At 38.5% G+C, this 19,064-nt stretch overlaps 1 protein-coding gene across 1 annotated transcript in view; it reads left to right on the forward strand.

The window, feature by feature from the left end:
- SNX9 (sorting nexin 9) overlaps nucleotides 1-17,844 on the forward strand; it is a 40,933-nt gene extending 23,089 nt beyond the window's left edge. The window contains exons 10-17 of the mRNA XM_010288473.1: nucleotides 675-778; nucleotides 3,417-3,520; nucleotides 6,283-6,360; nucleotides 12,090-12,166; nucleotides 13,114-13,203; nucleotides 14,639-14,753; nucleotides 16,265-16,356; nucleotides 17,790-17,844. Of these exons, the coding sequence (XP_010286775.1) occupies nucleotides 675-778; nucleotides 3,417-3,520; nucleotides 6,283-6,360; nucleotides 12,090-12,166; nucleotides 13,114-13,203; nucleotides 14,639-14,753; nucleotides 16,265-16,356; nucleotides 17,790-17,837 (708 nt within the window). The 3' untranslated portion in view covers nucleotides 17,838-17,844. The remainder of the gene's footprint in view (nucleotides 1-674; nucleotides 779-3,416; nucleotides 3,521-6,282; nucleotides 6,361-12,089; nucleotides 12,167-13,113; nucleotides 13,204-14,638; nucleotides 14,754-16,264; nucleotides 16,357-17,789) is intronic.
- The last annotated feature ends 1,220 nt before the right edge of the window (nucleotides 17,845-19,064 follow it).

Consider the following 19,064-nt stretch of genomic DNA (forward strand, 5'->3'; position numbering starts at 1 on the left):
AAATAAATGATCCTTGGAAATTTTTAAGACGAGACTGGATAAAGCCCTTAGTAACTAAGGTCACAGCTGACCAGTTTTGAGTAGGAGGTTGGACTACAAACCTCCTGAGGTCACTTCCAACCAGAATTATTCTGTGATCCTGTAAGTAGAGGCTTAATAACATAGTACATAGCAGTCCTAGTGAAGTGCTATTTGGATGGCCAGTGGAGAGTTTTATAATTGTGCTAGCTAGTCAGCAGTTCTTAGAAGTTCTTCTAACTTATGGACTGCTATAAACAGAACAGATGTTGCAATACATGTGGAATTTTTAACCTTTTTATCTGTTCCAACTAAGAACTTAGTATGGCAATTGCATAATAGTCTCATGATCTTCTTCAGTAGACTGTGATATCAACACTATCACATCTGTGGAGACAGCTGAATATAATTGCTCTTACGCTGTATTTCAGTAAAATACTAGAAGGTTCTTTTTACCCTAGCATCTAGAAAACAAAGTGCACAAAGAAGAGGGAGAGAAACTCTAAGAAAACTTGGCCCCACTGAAACTTTCATTTAAAAGGTTTTAGTTTATGGGTGGTCTGTTGGTCAACTGTTCTTGTAAATGCTTGATGCATGAACAGTGGTGGTCAAACTTTGTCTTCCTCCCCACCCCTCTTTCCCCAACTTCCTTCAAGGAGTGGAAAACTGGAAAGCGGAAGGCAGAAAAAGATGAAACTGTAGGAGTCCTGATCTTTTCTACAATGGAACCAGAAGCTCCTGACTTGGACATGGTAGAAATGTAAGGTGGTTTCTTTTTGCATGGACATTATGCATCTGGATATACAGATACCGAGCTAATATAAAACTAGAATAGTAAGAGTGCACATATATTCATGGATTCGAAGAGGTACTCGTCAAGGCAGAGCTGAAAAATTGTTTGAATGTGAGATCTTCATATCAACCCCTCCAAAACTTGGTGGGACTACATATGATGTCTCTTTGACTTCAGTGGCTGAATACTCATCCTAAAAAGATTTATGCAAAGCTAGTTGATGAGACAGAGTACTGGCATATCCTATGGAGTTATGTTTTATATTGCTATCGAAGTATATTTTGATTTTTAATCCTTCAATTTTGAACGGTTCCAAGGTGTGCCAGACTTACCAAGTAGCTTAGGATAACTGTAGGTGGACCATCAAGGAAAACAATGTTTCTGTAAAATACTTGTATACAATGCACACACAATATGATTCTAAAATCTGGAATCCATGGAAAGCTATTAAAAATTAAAAGTGACTTAAATTATCAAATTTCATTTTAAATGGGTTACTACATTTTTCGTATATCCTTCTGGAAGTGCAAATGGATATATTTATTTTATATATGTATATGTTATATATATACACTTTTTTTATGTATAGTTCTCTTGGTGGTAGACCTTTGGGTTTCATAGAGTGAAACACTGGATTTACTCTGCAGCCTTTATTTTACTCCTTTAGGCTTAATTATTTTTCTTAGATGATATGTAGTATGCATGGCATGTTTTGCTTGCTGTTGTAGAACGTGGAAACTTGGATGATGTTTTGCGTCTGAAACTGTGGATAAACTGGTTGAAATGTTTATAGTGGCAAAGCAGTAGTGTACCTACACCTGGAAATAACCCAGCATAGGTTTTATCCAAGCGATGCATATTAAGATGTCTATAATAGCCATGTGGTAGCAGTTCTGTACTAGTGAAAAAGATGGACCTTTTTAGGTCACTTCTGCTTTGAACATGAGGATTTCAAACTTGTCTGCTTTTCTTAAGTGATGTGTCTTATATATCCCAGCGGTATAAAAGCCAAACGGGTGAACCAGAGGGATGGTTTTATGCATAGGGTGCAGGAGAGAGAGTCTGTATTACATACAGAACCCTGGCAGGGAACAGCCAGGATGTGTTCTGCAGAATAGTTGGTCCCCAAACAGGGGACAGGCAAGCAGCCTGTGGGGAACGCTCCCCAGAGGGTATTGGCTCCTGGGCTGGGGCTGGCAGCCTGGGGCGGTTCTGGGGGCCTGTCCCCAGGCATTGCAGGGGTGGCTGTAACACCTCAGACATCCACACCATGCTAGTGCCTGGGAACGTCACAGGGTGCTGTTAAAAAAAACCATGTGTGAACATAGTCTTGAAAGCCATTACTCCTGTAGGTGGACAAACCAGCTTGTTCAGTAGTTCTTAGGTTCTTCAATGAAAAGATGCTCTTCACTGAAACACTTTTGCTAGTGCTCTGGCAGTCCTGTGTCATCCTGGTTTTGATCAAAGGATAGTAACCCCTGTGCTGGTTTATGAACTTTTTTGTGATTATGATACCGTAAAGTATGACATACAGAAAATTAAAAAGGATGGTTTGCTACTGGGAAAACTGGAGTAAAACAAGGGCCTCTTGAAAAGCTCAGGTTCTGTTTCTGTGCAAGTAATTCTTTGGGTAGGGTTTCCAGCTGAGGAAGGAGGTGTTGGTGGGGAGGTGGGAGCCTCTGGGTGGTTGGGCCATGGCTGGAACTGCTGCCCTAGCTCTGGGAAGTCACTTAGAGTTGCCTCGCTGAGAGAGCTGTCTCGTGCAGGCTTTCACTGAGAGCATTGGTAAGATCTGATGCAGTTTCAATAATGCTCGTTGAAAATTAGAAAATATATGTCTAGTTTTCTTTTCTACAGCTCACAGAGCACTGCTGTGTATGCAGTGCTGTGTAAATGGAAAGCTTTGATAGCTGCATGAAAACATGCTTAGAGGGGTAAAAAAGCACATACTAATGCAGAATTCTCTTTTGAGCATCACTGATTTTTTTTTTTTTTTTATTTACTCTCTGTAACACAACTGAACACAATGGTATTGTCAATATAATATGAAATTATGCATATATATTTCCCTAGAAGAACTGCTATATTAATTTTTATTCACCTATTTTAGACTTTTATTAAAATATCTGGAACAAGTATTTTCTCTGTATTTGTTCATTGTTGTATGAATTTTGATAATTCTGTTGTTCTAACATCTAATTTCCTGTCAATGTGGGGTCCATGTATTTGTGTTAAGTACTCTAGGGATGCATTTTCCTCAAATTGGATTTTGCTGTTTTGCTGTTCTGTTACTGTTTGATCTCATTGGGGAGGATATTTAGCTAGTAGACTTTTTTTTTTTTTTTAAATTTAAGGTAACTAGCTATAGTGAGAATGATAGTCCAGTACCACATGTTTAAAAGAGTGAGGGAAAATAGAATGAAAAATACCTGTATCTGAAGAGGGGAATTCTGGCCTTAGTGAAATGGCAGAGATTTCAAGGGATTAATTTATTTCTCTGATTAAGACCTAGCTGACACTACTAAACATTTCAGTATTGTGTTTAAAGTTAGCGTAACGTATCTGTTAAACTGCTTTTTGTTTTTGCTTTTTCCAAATGCCACAGAGAACAGAAATGCGATGCAGTCGGTAGGTTCACCAAAGCAATGGATGACGGAGTTAAAGAGCTGCTGACAGTGGGACAAGAGCACTGGAAGAGGTGTACAGGGCGTAAGTGTCCCTTCTGAACTCAGCAGTCATTTCTGTGTTGCTTTTCTCCTGTGTTTTTGGGGGGGTTTTGGTCATTGTTTTTGTTGTTTATAATTCAAGGCACATCTTAAAACTAAAGGAAATCCTAAATTATCATGAGGCTTGTATGGCATTCTGGCTGCTTTCAGTGTCTATTGTGCAAGTTTGTTGTTTCTGTGTGTGTGTGTGTGTGGCGGGGGGGGCGGTCTTTGTCTCATAACAGAAATATTTGGTCCCTGCCCATAATTTTAAAAATATTAAAAGTTAAATAATTCTAGTAATCCAGCTAAAGCCCTTGTTGGACCTGTTCTCATATATTTGTAATTTGTCTACATTTTAGTGACATGGGCAAAGTAGACCTGGCTATTTGATGAACTCATAAATGATTACATTTTATTAACCCCTTACTTAGGATTCTTGCATGCTAGGAGGAGTGATGTAAAGATGAAATGAGTTTAAAAAAGAAAAAGGAAAGAAAAAAAACCAACTTGATTCTAACTTAATCTTTAGCCCAATTCTTTTTCTCCTATCTTGTCTCTTCCTTCCCACAGATATTTAGGGTTGCAGAACTTCACACCAAGTCCCTATGACTCTGCCTGGGCTCTAATTTCCTAGTCCACAGCAGTGTTCAGTGTTTGTGGCCACCACAAGGCAGCTATTGAAAGGAAGCAGGTACTACAGCTGAGGATCATAATAAGAAACACTTCAGGGCAGGCTGTAGTGTCTGGCGACCTGTCACATAAATGTCCTCAAATCTCCTCCATTTTTTTCTTTAATTTTTTTCCCCCCCTTTTTAACTCCCGCAAAAAAACATAGTCCCCAGACTTGGGAGTAAGAACATTTCCTGAATTCTCTTTTTGATGCTTTCTAAGATAACACTGCAGCTGAGTATCTGGGGCTGCCCAGAGGGAATGGGAAGTATAGAAGCCCACTCTTTTCTGGTAGTGATTACATTAGACCTTAGTATCTGTCGGATGTGAACTTTAAATTATTTACATTTCTCCACTTTGAATAAGAGGGTTTCTTTCTACATATCACTGACACTCCTGCTGGTCAAAAATAGTCTAAAACAGGATACAGCTCTAACATTGTACAGATCTCACTTCACTAGGGAAATGATACCGAGGGGGAAGTGGAGGGTAGGGGAAGGAATAAGATTCCTCAGATGAGACTAGAAAAATAACATTGCTTTGCAGTTACAGAAGCAGTGATCAAAACCGCCATACTTAAGGGCTGCCTGTGACTTGTGCTTACAGTAGAAATTCAGTATTTTGTTCGCTGCTAAAATCTCCCAAAACTTACGACACTAGTGCTTTAGGTATGGAGTGACTCTTCTAATACTTACAGCTATTAATTAGTTAGCATAAATGCAGTAAGTCAGATGTGATTGTGTTGAAAATTTTAATTTTCCAGACATTTATATGGAATAGAGAAAGGAGACTGGTAAATTGGGACACACAAAACTGAAGAATTTCAGTAGTCTCCTAGGTTTTAAGTTCCTTGTCAGCTCTAGTCCCAACTCCTAGACAGAAGTATTTTTGGCACTTCCTGAGCAATAGTTACGTGCATTCCATTCTATGATACTTAAAATGACTGACAGCGGAAACTTCTCCAGTGCAACTGAAAAGAAACCAAACATTCTTTACTGAAGTTTCCACTGGGGCTTCAGTAACATGTTAATGGCTGATAACAGAACTCTGGTACTGTGAATGGTACCTGTTGTATTGGAAATACCAGTTGTCATAAATAATCTAACTTCTGGGCAAGAACTTGATTGAAGATAACCAATAAACTTAGGCAGTTTGGGGGGTTTGTGGGGTTTTTTTGATGGTTTCTTTTGTTTTGTTGTTTTTTGTTTGTTTGTGTTTTTAACCACACTAAGAGGTTCATCTTTGAAAATCAGATTGTGTGGGATGCTAGAGCAACTAAAAAACTTCTGTTTACCTGGATAGTGTACTGTCTGAATGCAAATGTTTGACAACAAAAAGCACATCTACTTGAGTTTTTTTTCTGCTAGCATAGGTAGCTTGTAAAAATTGCTTTCACTTTTCAGATTGGTTTTTAAGGTGGCTGGGGTGGTGGTATTCAAAGTGTTAATACTGAATACACTCATAAATCACAGCTTATTGACTTAATTGAGGAAGCAATTTATGCATATGTTTTCAAGAAATAGATTATAAAAAACAATTTTATTATTTCAATACTTGCATTAATTTTTATCCCTAGATAATCTTGGTTTCTAGTACCTTTAAATATAAAATCCATGATTGGAGGAGAATTTAAGTATTATAGGTCTGTGTAGTAACCCCCTTTCTTAAAATACAAATAAAATCTATCACTGCAGCACTTCCCTTTCCCCTCAGGAGGATAAAGGTTGCTCATGAGGGGGGGACAAAATTCTCACTTCATGCATAGGAGGACTGAGCTAGGAGTGCAGTGAGATTTTTTTCTTTTTTCTTTTTTCTTTTTTTTTTTTCCTATAGCAGTCACACACTGTTTCCCCAACTGCTTGTGGCTTTCAAAAATCCAGATTGCAGTTGCTTTATCCAGTTTTGGAATGTCTGTAGCGGGGGAGGGGGGAAGAATGTGATTGTAAATGCTTCACTAGAGGAAATGTAAAACCTGGTTGGTTTTGACATCTGCTTCTGTCACGGTTTTGAAATGCTGCAGATTTAGTCTCGCTTACCTTTGTGGGTTTTTACTTCTGTTTCCTTCTTTTTTCCCCATCCTTTTCCCCCTTTCAGCACTACCCAAGGAATACCAGAAGATAGGAAAAGCGTTGCAGAGCCTGGCACTGGTCTTCAGCACTAGTGGATACCAAGGTATTTCTGTAGCTTCATTTGTACTTTACTTAACAAAAGATATTTTAATTATATCATGCTACATTTTTTGCCAGATATCTTAATGCTTTCCTCTTTGAACCTTAGATGTAAAACATGATTCTGGAAAAAATACTAAAAACTTGTTTCCCTGTGTATATTATGGAGTTTTTATATTCTAGTCTGCTATCTTTTCTCTCACTATATAATCATGTGGTGGGTTGTTGGTGGTGGAGTTTAGCTTGATCCCATTAATATAAAATCTGGTCACTGACCTGACTGACAAAACATGTTGTAGCATTTTTTGTGATATCAAAGGGGAGAAAATGTGGCCTTGAAAATATCTGCCACAGAACTATTGTGTGACTCCGTGAAACAACTCTTCCACACAGGGACAGAAAATATATTAAAAGATTTTTGCATAGCCTTATGTGGGATGGAGGATTGGCTACTGTAGGCTTTTCTTGTCCTTTGCCTTTCCTTCTCCTTCAAGACCCCTAAAATAGAGCCTGTCATGTTAGGTATAAAAGTTGTGGGAGGGAAAAGAGGGTGTCAATTGCCCAAAGTTCTCCTAAAATGTGGTCTTTAGGCCAAACTTAAAATCCTGCTCTGATATGTTAATGTGCTGATGTCTTCCTGATAACTGGAAAACATTTCCTCATATACCAGAGGGAGCTAATTGAGCTCATTTTCTCTGGAGTTCTTTTGTCAAATGTATTTTTTTTTCTTTCTTTTTTTTTTTTTCTAGACTTAATAGCAAAACTGCTCTGTTATAAAACCCTAAATGTTGTAGCATAGAGGCTTCCTGAAATCTTTCCATCTTGGGACTTCTAGTTGATCAGTACTTACTCTGACTACTCATCTGTCCCTTGCTTTGTACTCTTAAAGCCTTTTTTTTTCCCCCCATAAACCATGTGTTAAAATGCAACCACTTCTGAAACTCAGGTTCTCTGCTGCTGGAAACATTGGAAATAGGCATAGTCCCTGTGGTTTGTTCTCACCTTTGTCCCATGGTTCAACAGAATGACTGCTTAGTTAGGATCGGAGCATAGCATGTTGCCTAAAACATTACTTTTGGATGTGAAAACCAAGTTAGGGATTTGAATAGTTATGTACTCTTAGCATGGGTTAAAAAACTGTAAATCCTACCCAGATAAAATCTATAGCAAGAATTTTTGAGAAAGGACTGAAAATTGCTTGAACTATAACACGCATTTTTTTGCCAGGGTAAAGGGAAAACAATGTGGCTTAAAGCTAGGATGCAAAATTGAAGATTAACCTTATGAAGGAAAGCTTCAATTTGGTTTCCAGCGTATTCAAATGGTACGAAAAAATAGATCCCGTGATGCTTGGGAACAAGGCAAGGATGTTTCTTTGCTGTTTGCCCAGTTGTACCTGATTGCACCCTAGTATCTTGCTCAGGAAAATGCCCTTCACACTGATGCTTTTGTCCTGATTCCATATATTTTGCTCTTTTTAATAAGTGGTACACCAGTGTATTTTTTCAGAATTAATAATATATGGGATTCTCTGCTTTTTAATTTGAGTTCCCAGGAAGAGAGAATAAGTGCAGTGCACATGTTGCTTTAGATGTCTTCATCACTGCTGCCCTCATTCTGTCCTGCCTGCTGTTCGTGTACAATTTTATCTGATGGCTGCCTCAGGTACAGGTCTGTGGATTAAGCAGACTCTATGCAAGAGAAGTAAGCACCTAGCTTTAAACTGATAGAATGTGGCTTTTGTGATCTCAATATTTAAAAGAAGGCACTGGACCAATTTGAAATAAAAGTCTTAGCTAGGCTGAGTTTGGGGTATGATTTTTTTGCACTTATTGGTAAAGAGGAATGGCTCCTTCAGCCATCTTTGAAAGCACTCAGTTCAGTTTCTGTTGGGAGCTGAATCTCTTAATCCTTTTTTTTTGTTACTAAATACTTGTGTTCTGGAAGTTTAAGCATGTAGGCTGCTGAAGATCGGAACAACTGATCTGATGACATGAACATTTCCAGCTACTGGTAGCTGACTTCTGACATACTGAATACACTGTTAGTTGGTTCATTTGCACAGTTAGGATGGGATGTATCTACTGTCTTTACCTCTTTCAAGAGTGCTGCCTGCTTGCTTTGCAAAGCCTTATGTGTGGTGAATGTCTACTGCCTTTTCTTCTGATTTCCAGCCTAAAATGTTTAAGGTTGCTCCAGCTGAGATGTCCTTGTTAATCTGACTCATTCAAGCTCTTTTCCTTATGCTGCAGAATGAGCCTTATCAGTTAGTTGCCAGGCACAGTGCATATTAGGAATCTGTCCCCAGTATTTACGGAGGCAAGGGTACCTTTATTTGAGAGATTCTTCTTTAACTTGGCCTTTAACTATGCGTGCTGTCCAATTGGTTCTAAGAACACAGGCTCTGAAAGCATGGTCCTGGTCCAAAAATGCATACTGGACAGTTCCAGAATATGCCTGGAAGCATCTTGCAGCCTGGCACTATGTTGCGTATCCTATTGCATCATACAATGCTTTTAGGTTAACACAGCATTAAATAGCACAGCTTCTCTTTTGCGGTGCCAAATCTGGGCGAGTCTTTCTCCTATATTAAGAAAACATGAATGACTGTGGTATGCCACTGAACCATAGTAAGATCTCCTAATCCTACATCACCCCTCCGGAATTTTGTTAGGTGGTTACGTGCAGGTTTCACTATCCTGCCAGCTAGCAACAGGCACATCTTGCCTTCCAAGCTTCTTATGTGCTGAACATTATCAGTCTGAGTTGTACTTGTCAAGAAAAATCTTGCTACAAATAGTTCCCTAGTACATCAAACTTGATCTCTTTTTCTACTCCTGGATTCTGTTAAAACATGCTTTGAAAGAAAAGAAAACAAAAACACTTCTTGACAAAAAAATCTGCTGTCCTAATCAAGACTTACAGAATATTAGTTCCCTCAAACATGTCTGGTGTATTCCCTCAGAGGTGATAATCACTGGCATTTACCAAGCAGCTGAATTGCTAAGAGATGCTCTGCTAAACATCTCCGAAAGACTCCTCATAGTTTTACATCTTCCTTCATCTCCCCATGACAGCATGCAGGCCTGTAAATCAATGAAAATATCAGTTTCTCCTTGCAGTTGGGTTAAAATATCTGTAGATTATTACTGGCCATTTTAACTGGTCTTTTTACAACTATGTTCAGTCAATGGTTTTAAACCCTCTGTTTCTCATGGGGATATATATAATGCATTCTGCCCTAATTTTGTTGTAATTGTCAGCAGCACGTGGGGTTTTCTGCCTTTCCATTGGTTGAAGAACCCCTGACATCCTGGTATATACTTGCACTGGGACCCAGCTTAACTTTCACGGCTTGAGTTAAGCAGCCCATTCCCAGCTTTGCATCGGTTCAGAAGCTGAGAATGTTACTTAGACAGGGACAAGTTTCTAGCAAAGTTCTGACCAAAACCCATCCTGACAACAGTGATTGGGAGCAATCTGCTGCTGGAATTCAGGTTACTCTGATGTGAGCATGGAGGTTGTGTGTGGTATCTCTGACAAGATGGCCTGGTGTAGGGAGTTGAGCATGGCATGACACCACTGATAACATGTATTAGAACCTTTGGAGGGTGTCGCAGGTGAGAGATGACATCTGACTCTTTAAGGCTGCCCTGGCACTACCTGAAAAAAGATTGTAGAAGAAAATAATGCAGTATGGGGAGCTGCAGGCATTTTTTCTACCACTTGTGTACCTGCCTGTTGTCGGGATCCACTGTCTGGAGCAAGTTTTAAATATACTATCCCTTAGCCCTACTTTTGGAGGACTGTGAATGCCTCTGCTAGTAGTAGAAACTCTTAATGCACTCTGTGCCTTCTACAAGCTAGCTTTGTGTCCTGCTGCTCCCAAAGGAAAGAGGATCGGTGTTGGGAGGGTTTGCCTAGATCCTTTGAAGCTCCAATCTATGCAGGTCCTTTGAGTGAGTTCTGCACAGAAGGGGGTGATTTTCTCTTTCTCCTCAAATATACATACTCCTCCTCTTTCTTTTTGCTCAGATAGAAAAAGTCATCATTTCTTATGGCATTATGAAATGAACAGCAACATGTAGACCAACCTGGCTTCGAACTCTAAAGACACACCATGTTTTCTCCCAAAATCTAGGAGTCAGCTGCCTAAGCAGCAGTTGCTTCAAGGTTACTTCTGAGCAGACATAGGCAATTCTGAAATAATGAAATTATTTAAGTCTACCTGAAATAATGAAATTGATCTCCCTGAAATTTTTTTATTGTTTTACAACAATGTGAAGGTATCTTCTGAAATATATACCGCTTGGATCTCACAATAGGATTTCATGTTGTTCTTATTTTATACAGACAGGCTCAAATAGGAGAAAAAATAACTATTTATTTAGCAGTGTTTGTGTTGCTGGGCTTACTAGTTCTTAGGATTAGTAGCTTTCCCTCAAAGCTTTTGGCTTTATCAAACCAGTCTAATGGACAGTAAGAATTGATTGATAGAACTGAAGCAACATTCAGTCATTACCTTATTTCTTTCAGGACATGCTGAAACGAAGGAATCCTATCTAATAAATCTCTAACATAGATTAGTCTATATGTTGTAGTAAAAGGTACATTTTACATTTACAAAAGGTTCATCATTAGTGAAATCAATGTTTGGTAATTTTCAGTTAAGTCACTTATTAATGTCTATAGAATAAAACCAAAATGTTTGTAAAAGACTAACTGCTGCCTAATAACAAGACATGTCTGAAAAAATGAGAAAAATCATTTTTTCTTAAACTAAACTAATATTCGATATCTGCAAATTATACCTTCCCCTTTCTCTACCTCAATTTGCTTTTCGTACTGTTGACTACATGCTTTGGACAAGCTAACAAGGATGGAAAAAACCTGTGGTGTTTTGGGAAGGTGAAGTGGCATGAAAAAAACAAGAATGTAAGGCTTGTTTCCATCTTTGTCTCACATAGCCATGTCCTGCTAGTCACACAGTGTTATGAGCGCTTGTGGTGGTGTCTAGCTTAGGATTTGTGGTGATGTCTGTATTTTTAAGGGTAGTTTGTGGGGTCCTTTGATCTATTTCATATGATGATGAAAGTTAGAAAAAACACTCTCAAAAGCAGCTTACAGATCTTGAAAATATTATCCAAGAGTTCCCTAAAGGGTCAGAAATCTTGTTGGTAAGAAAAAAACCTAGTTGGGCCTCCTTCTGCTTCTCTAACCTAACAGTTATAGTCAAGAACTGTTGGAGAGCTTAGGGCTCTGTAAGGCATCGTGGAGAATTTACTGCTTATGAGATATGAAAAAAATTTATTAAAAATCAGAACAGCAGGTGTCTCTTCAGCTTTGTTAGTCTGTCTTCTGGTGTAATCCTCCTCATTCTCCCTTCCCTCCCATTCTGGGTAGGCTTCCTGTTGCCTCATGTCAGGGATACCTGCGTATTTAAACTATATGTAATTATGAAACATGGAAGTGAATAGTGCTAGTACTATGGTAGAACAGTGTTTATGTGGTCCCTTTAGGATTAATTTTGTACCAGATCTTCAGAGTTTTCTTGCTTTAATGGTATAAAAACTACTAATATTTTTTAACTTCTTTATTATGGCTGGTTATAAAATGATGACTAGGCATTTAATCATTGTAAAATAAGCTATTTTAGAAATTTGCCTTGAATCAAGGCAAGATTCTTACTGTAATTAACTTACTGTAATTTGAACACTGATGTTTACTTTTTAGGAGAATCTGATCTTAATGGAGCAATAACAGAAGCAGGAAAAACCTATGAAGAAATCGCCAGTCTTGTAGCAGATCAGGTAGGAGTATTATGAACGTTTTGGCATAGCGTGTACAAACATATTACCTATTTGCATCACTTCTGACTTGCCCTCTTTTCTGTTAAAACATAACTGCTAGTGCTGCAGACCAGTTAAATGAAATTACTATTAATACTTTTAAATGCACGGTCATCTTTTTTTCTACTACGTTTCAGCTTTGGGGGGATGTGATGGGAGGCTATTTCTTCTGGATCAGAAAGATCATATTCTAGTTTCTAAACATACTAAAATGATTACTTCCTCTTTAAATGTGTTTTTTTTCTGATGTCAGTGAGCTGTCTTCATTACTGATACAAAAGAATGAGATTTAATCAATTATAGGGTTTCTACCTTCCACCTGCATTCCCCAAATGTCTACAGGATCCAGATCTTGCTACGTTTCATTGTCTTGACATGTAATTACCTGCTTCAGTAAAAATCTAGCTTAAATAAATCCTCTTTGCTGTCAGATTCAAGTCATAAATTGATGTTTAGTGTATTAACCTTACAGTCTCCAAAATGCAGCTCCTCTTGATCTCAAGCTTGAGTCTGGAAGTTCTTAAAACAGTTTTCCAAGTTGGCGACTAAGGAGATGCACCTGTGCGTGTACATACCTGTATATGTAAGGAGATTGTTGCTTAATAGTGCAGTTGGTAGGACTGGTAACTCCAGTGAAAATTTGAGGCAAAACCCCACTTCATAAGCTAGTGTTGAGTAAAACAGAGGCATCTGCTCACTAGTGCTCGGTGCTTTACTCCAAACAGCTTATATTTTAATAAGGACCTTTTTAAATATGAAAAATTTGCAACAAGCAATGAAGATTTTTGGTTGGTTTTTTTCTGTTCTTCCCTTTTTCCCCTCACCCTTTTTTTTGGTATCATAGTTTCTTTTCTGTCATGTTAATATGCCACAGATACTTTTACTAATGTTTACACTCTGTTTATTAGCCAAAGAAAGATCTTCACTTTTTGATGGAAACAAATCATGAATATAAGGGATTTCTTGGTTGCTTCCCTGACATCATAGGAGCTCATAAGGTATGTGAGGGGACTTTCCTTTTAAGCGTTGGGCAGTAGGAAGATCTACAGCAACAAAAGTGGTGGTATGGTATGCTACATTTGTGCAGCAGCCTGGCCCCTGCTTCCAGAAACACTGACAGATTCTGTGAAACTGGCCTGTTGATTTTTAAAATAAAAAATACTTAGAGGGGAGGGAAGCCAGAAGTTGAGATCTGAGAACATCCTAACTTTCTGCTGTAGTAGAGCACTAGAAGCTTCATTATTTTCTTCAGGTTAACTTCATGTCCCAATATGGTGAATAACAGCAGTGTAAATTTGTAGTATTTGAGTCTGAGATGGTAGCTAATACTAAGCCATTGTAGGAAAAACCGTGTATGCTTGCATGGCTAGCTTACTGATATGTGATAATAATCATGTGCTGCTTAGACATTTCTTTGGTATTAAAAAATATAGAGATAATTGATACTAAAAAATAGAGAATAGGGCTAACTTGGGGAGGGGAGGCAGAACTACCAGCAACAAAATCCAACCACTTTGTTCTCTGTAATATGAAACCCACTGAATAATAAAACAGTACATTTAGCCCTTGTGTCTAGTTTTGGCTATTATGCTTTTTTTTTTTGGTCCTAGAGTTTTCCTTATGTTCATGTGCCAGCTGTAACGTATTTCAGGAAACTAAAAATGTTGAAGTATTAAACAAGTATTTAACACTTGAAGTGTTAAATGTATAAAACAAGAACATACTTCTGGGAGCAACAAAGATAAAAGCATATCAGATTTGTGTATTCTTTCTTCAGGACACTTATGGTCCCTCATCCCACAGAATCCTTGGGGAAAAAAATCATAAAAGGAGAAGAAATGTTTTTAAAACTCAAAACATAAACGTACTGCCAAGAGATGTGTAAACAGATTCTCTTGAACGTTGTTTGGCACAAATGCATTGTGAAGGGGGAGGCATTTCTTTTTATGCTTGTTGCTTATGTGATACAAGGATTTTCCCGAATCGAAAGTTATAGATTGTAATGAGTTGTCGTCTCTTGGAAATTAATTTATGTTGTCTTACCTTGTATAATGTGCAAATAAGGTTCTACAGGCATTTGAGAGTTTGAGGCTTTTGGATGTCTGATGTGTTGGTCAGTTGTATTTTGAAACTTGGTCCTTCAGTCATTTCTATATATAACCTCATGTATTACTGCCTTTACCAAAATCAGCTTCCTAGTGACTCTGTTCATGCCTGTGTTTGAAGTTATTTTTTGCAAGCTGCTAGGACTCTTGAAAGTAATAGGGTGAAATAACAAACTTCAGATGAAAACGTGGGAAGGCAGAATCGGTCATACATGCATATGTATGTGTATAGTGTGCAAGCTCAAAGTGTGTCCAGTGGCATTTTAGATGACTATAAAGACCTTTAAGTTGGCTACTCTTTTAATCTTTCTGCATTTGGTTTCTACAGGGAGCAATAGAAAGAGTGAAGGAAAGTGATAAATTAGTTGCAACCAGTAAAATAACGCCACAAGACAAACAGAACATGGTGAAACGTGTGAGCACCATGGCTTATGCACTGCAAGGTAAACCAAATTTTGGGCTAAATGGCAATGTTGTAGACCTCTGAAGGACATCTCTTAAGTAACAAACTTTGAAAGAGAATCTTTGTTCTACTGGGAATGACAAGAAGAGCTAGGCGTAGGTTGTGTTTGTGTGTTTGGTTTTTTGGTTGGGGGTTTTTTGTTTTTTGTTTTTTGGTTTTTTTTTCTTTGTAACCTGCTTAGGTTTTCCTAAAACTGCAGTTATTTTGCCCATTGTTTTCCTTCAAATCTCATATTGTTATTGCAAAAGATGCATGTTTTGGCAATGCAATTAAAAAAAGAAAAAAAACCAAAACAAACCCAAACCAAACCAAACAAAAAACAAACGAAACCAAAAATCAGCCACCCCAGACTGATCCTTTCATTTTGGAATGATAATGTCTCAAAGAGAAAGCATAAGCCCTGACACAGGTCAGTTCATAACATGCAGAAGTGTTTTTCTAACTCATGGTTTGGTCAGACATGATCCAGTTGAGATTCATGTTCTTGTGGATAAGATTTTATTTCCTGGATGTTCTTTGAATGAATGTTTTCCTCTTTAGGTTAGAGATGTTGTAAATGTGAGACATAGCACACTGCACTTGAAAAACCAGGGAAGTGAGGAGTCGGGGCTCAGTTCTGCAGGGTATCAAGCCCTTAAGTGCATCCTGTTACTGATTTCGGTGGGACTACTCATTGCTGAGGGAATTGCATCTTTTTTAGCTGACTTAAAGCCAAGAGGACTCAGTATTTTACAGGACCAAGTCAGAGGAGCACACAAAATTGATTTTAAAAACAAACAGGAAAACTCCCCACCCCTTCCTTCTTGGTCACAATGATGCAAGAGGACTGTGCTGTATAAGTGGTAATCATGGAAGAGACCTCTAGGATGACTTTCACAATCTAGAATATTTCTTCTCCCTCTACTGGTATCTCAGAATACATGTAACTTTTAATTTCAGCCATAAGCTGTGATCTGACAAGAGATGCAGAAAGTGGTGAAAGGTGTTACGCGTTCAGTAATGCTGTTTCTCAGGTTTCTAGTGAAACAGCCTCAGTCAAGAATGGGTCAAACACTACTGGCTGTATCTTTTTTTGAGCTAAATATTTACAGCTGTGGCTTACAACTTGGTATCTATACCCTTGGAAATTTGAATGTCGTAACCAAATTCTGTTGCAAACACTTCAGGAAAGAGCAGTTACCTCAGTAGGAGAAAATCCTGCTTGTATTCTGTATCAAATCTTTGTACACCTCAGTACTGTAACAAGAACCTGGCTTTATCCAGGAAGCGTCCATGTTTTAGCAGTGCGTAATTGACATCCTACCAATTTTACAAACAGTTCCATCATAACTTGAGTGCTGCAGGCAAAACGGGTTGCGGAAGCAGACCAGTAACGGTACTGGCAGGGCTGGACACTGATCTTGTTGCACAGTAACTAACGTGAACTGAGTGAAACTGTTCCCAATTACAAATGCTTCTCTTAAATAATTTGCCTCCTGGGTCTAATTGCAGCCGAGATGAATCACTTCCACAGTAACCGGATTTATGACTACAACAGTGTCATTCGTCTCTATCTGGAGCAGCAGGCACAGTTTTATGAAACGGTAAGGTGTGTTTTATGTTTAAATAAATAAAGAAATAATAAATAAATAATAGGATTAAATAAACAATAAAACTTAATCATAAGTTTTATGAAAAGGTAAGGCACTACTTCAGTGCCATTTTCCTGGCACACTGTACTGCTACTTTTATAAGAAATACTCACAGTACTTAATCTTTTTGTATGAGCCTTTCCCAGAGAGCAGAAGAATTGTACATGTAAAAAAATAAAGCAGCAAAGAATGAGTTAAAATAACGTTTTCCTATAGATACTATCCTATGTACATGACTATGTAATGTAGGTCATATTAGACCTATTAGACTAAAAACAATGCTGAGAAATGTTGTTGATGGCTTGATTTTTTTTTTTTTTTTAATCTCTCAATGCCAGTACTAAGGTTACAAAGAATTTTAGTTCTGTGACGTGCAGTAAGAAAGACCTGCTGTACTGAATACAACAATAAACCGTTTGAACGAAACTTCCCTCTCACGGGACAGGAGAATGAAGGGAAGCTTCTGTGAATTAAAGGCTGATGTATACAGCCGTGGGGTGGAGGGACTGGAGCGGTTTAGGTGACTTATTAAATACACTAACTCTGAGCATTTGACCTACAACCTTAGTTTTCATTTAACATTGTTCTTATGCATGTACTCCTTGTGGGTTTTTTAAAAGAAACCCAAGAACAAATTTTTTAATGTGATATGCTGGTAAAACATGTGAGTTTGAGTGTGCTGGAACCTGGCTTCTGTCGCTTTTAAAGGAGTAACATAAGCAACTGGTTGCCTTTCACAGCAGTAAAAGCTGCCAGTTGGGCTTCAGAGGTATCTTTAGTGAATGAGAACTTCAGGTCCCCCCTCAGGTCACCTTGCTCAGTTTCTCTGACACATCTGATGGGGTTAGGTATAGGTTTCCCCTTACCTTCTTTCAGTCTATCCTAGTTGTTCTGGTTGCAGCCTCACCAGTCTCCTTGTACCAGTCCTCCCTCCCCGAGTACAGGGACCAGATCCATGCTTACCTGTGGGGTGCTGGCTACCATGAGAGTTGTGGGGAGAACACAAGGGCTCTGTTCTGATGTGGGGCTTTGTTTCAGCAGGGAAATGGATTTAATGAAAAATCTGGCTTTATTCCTGTAGCCCTCCCGCATAGTGCAGTGCTAGATAACCTAATTGTAGGCAGGCTGACAGCCCTGCCTACAACACTTTCTCCAACACAACCTGAGCGGTCAAAGCACAAAATGAACCAGGCAGAAAGTGTGTATATGAGAAGAAAAGTCTTTATAATGGAGTGGTTTGAATCCTACATACACAAAATCTGCTCTAAAAACCGCACGTTTTCAGAAAATGAGGGAACAACTCATCTAATTTCTTAGCCTGCAATTGTATTTCTGTGTAGTGCAAAGCAACTATATATTTAATATGTTCTGTTTCTTTGTTTCAGATTGCACAGAAGCTGAGGCAGGCACTCAGCCGCTTTCCTGTGATGTAGAGAATAAGGAACAACTCCAAAGTGCTTTTCTGATTTGGGGGCAATGCTAATAAAAACCTTGTTAGACTTTGCCAGCCAAAAGCAACCCCAACAACAGCAAAAATCAGTTGTAGAAAAAAATAATTATTTAAAATTTTACTTTATCAGCCTAAATCATAAGATAAGGTTCTCTTATCTTGAATGCTCTCCCATTTGTATCATTATTTATATAAACACAGCTAGATAATGCTGTTGGTTATAGGGATCTAAATTATCAAACTGATATGTTGCCATGGTCTTCATGCAGACTTGTGTCTATTAGATGTTCTTCCAAAAACTCTTAATCAACATCAGTTACAAATTTGTATTTTTTTTTTGTTTTTTAAGTGGAAAAGCAGACAAGCTTGAGAAGATGACTTTAACACTTGTTATATTCAGTTCAGCGCTCTAGTGATTCAGCAGCCAGGAGGAATTTTATTCGTGTATGTTTCTGGTACATGTTCATGATAATCTCCGGAATCAACACTTTGTTCTAAATTTTGCTTCCCGTTCGCTGCCATGGCATACTGCTCCCATTATGACTTCTGGTAAATACCATTAGTTCTTCCCTTTCTTTTTTCCCTTCTAACTAAATCTTGTGCTTGTGGCACAACACCTCAGAGCTTATGTCGGGCTCTTTCTTTCTCGCTATGCACTCTGTAAGGAGATAAGTACAAACAAGGAAAGAGCCATTCAGGAAGGTGTGAAAAACAGTTTTCCATACCAGCACTTTGACAACCCCCCAATGTTATGTTGTAAGGCACTGGTGTTCCTCAGTGCTGTACAGGGCCAGCTTCCCTTTTACCCCTCTGAGAGTTTGAAGTGTTTCAGCAGAGGGGATACTGCCACATATAACTCAAACTAATAGAAGTCCCCAAAGTCCAGCTAAGCTCAGGTCTTCATGCAGTAGTATGGTGTGCTGTTGGCTCGGGTTAACTTTTTGTTACCTCTAATGCAAACTAAAAGGTGACAAAAGTACTGAATAACATCATTAGTTATCACACAAGCTGTGCTTTGATCATCATCTCTTATCAAGTGGCCCAGTGTCCTCTTTCATACTACTGAAGTATCATTTGAGGCCTGGGCTTTCAAAACAAAAAAGCCACCACTAACCCTCTTCACAATGGGCACCGACTTACAGTAATTTCATTTCATGCCATAAGCAAGCAGGAAAGCCAAAATGCAGTTTCTGCTAAAATGTGCCTAGAA

The sequence above is a fragment of the Phaethon lepturus genome, unplaced genomic scaffold (assembly GCF_000687285.1).
Source record: "Phaethon lepturus isolate BGI_N335 unplaced genomic scaffold, ASM68728v1 scaffold3226, whole genome shotgun sequence".
In the NCBI taxonomy this organism is placed as follows: Eukaryota; Metazoa; Chordata; class Aves; order Phaethontiformes; family Phaethontidae; genus Phaethon; species Phaethon lepturus.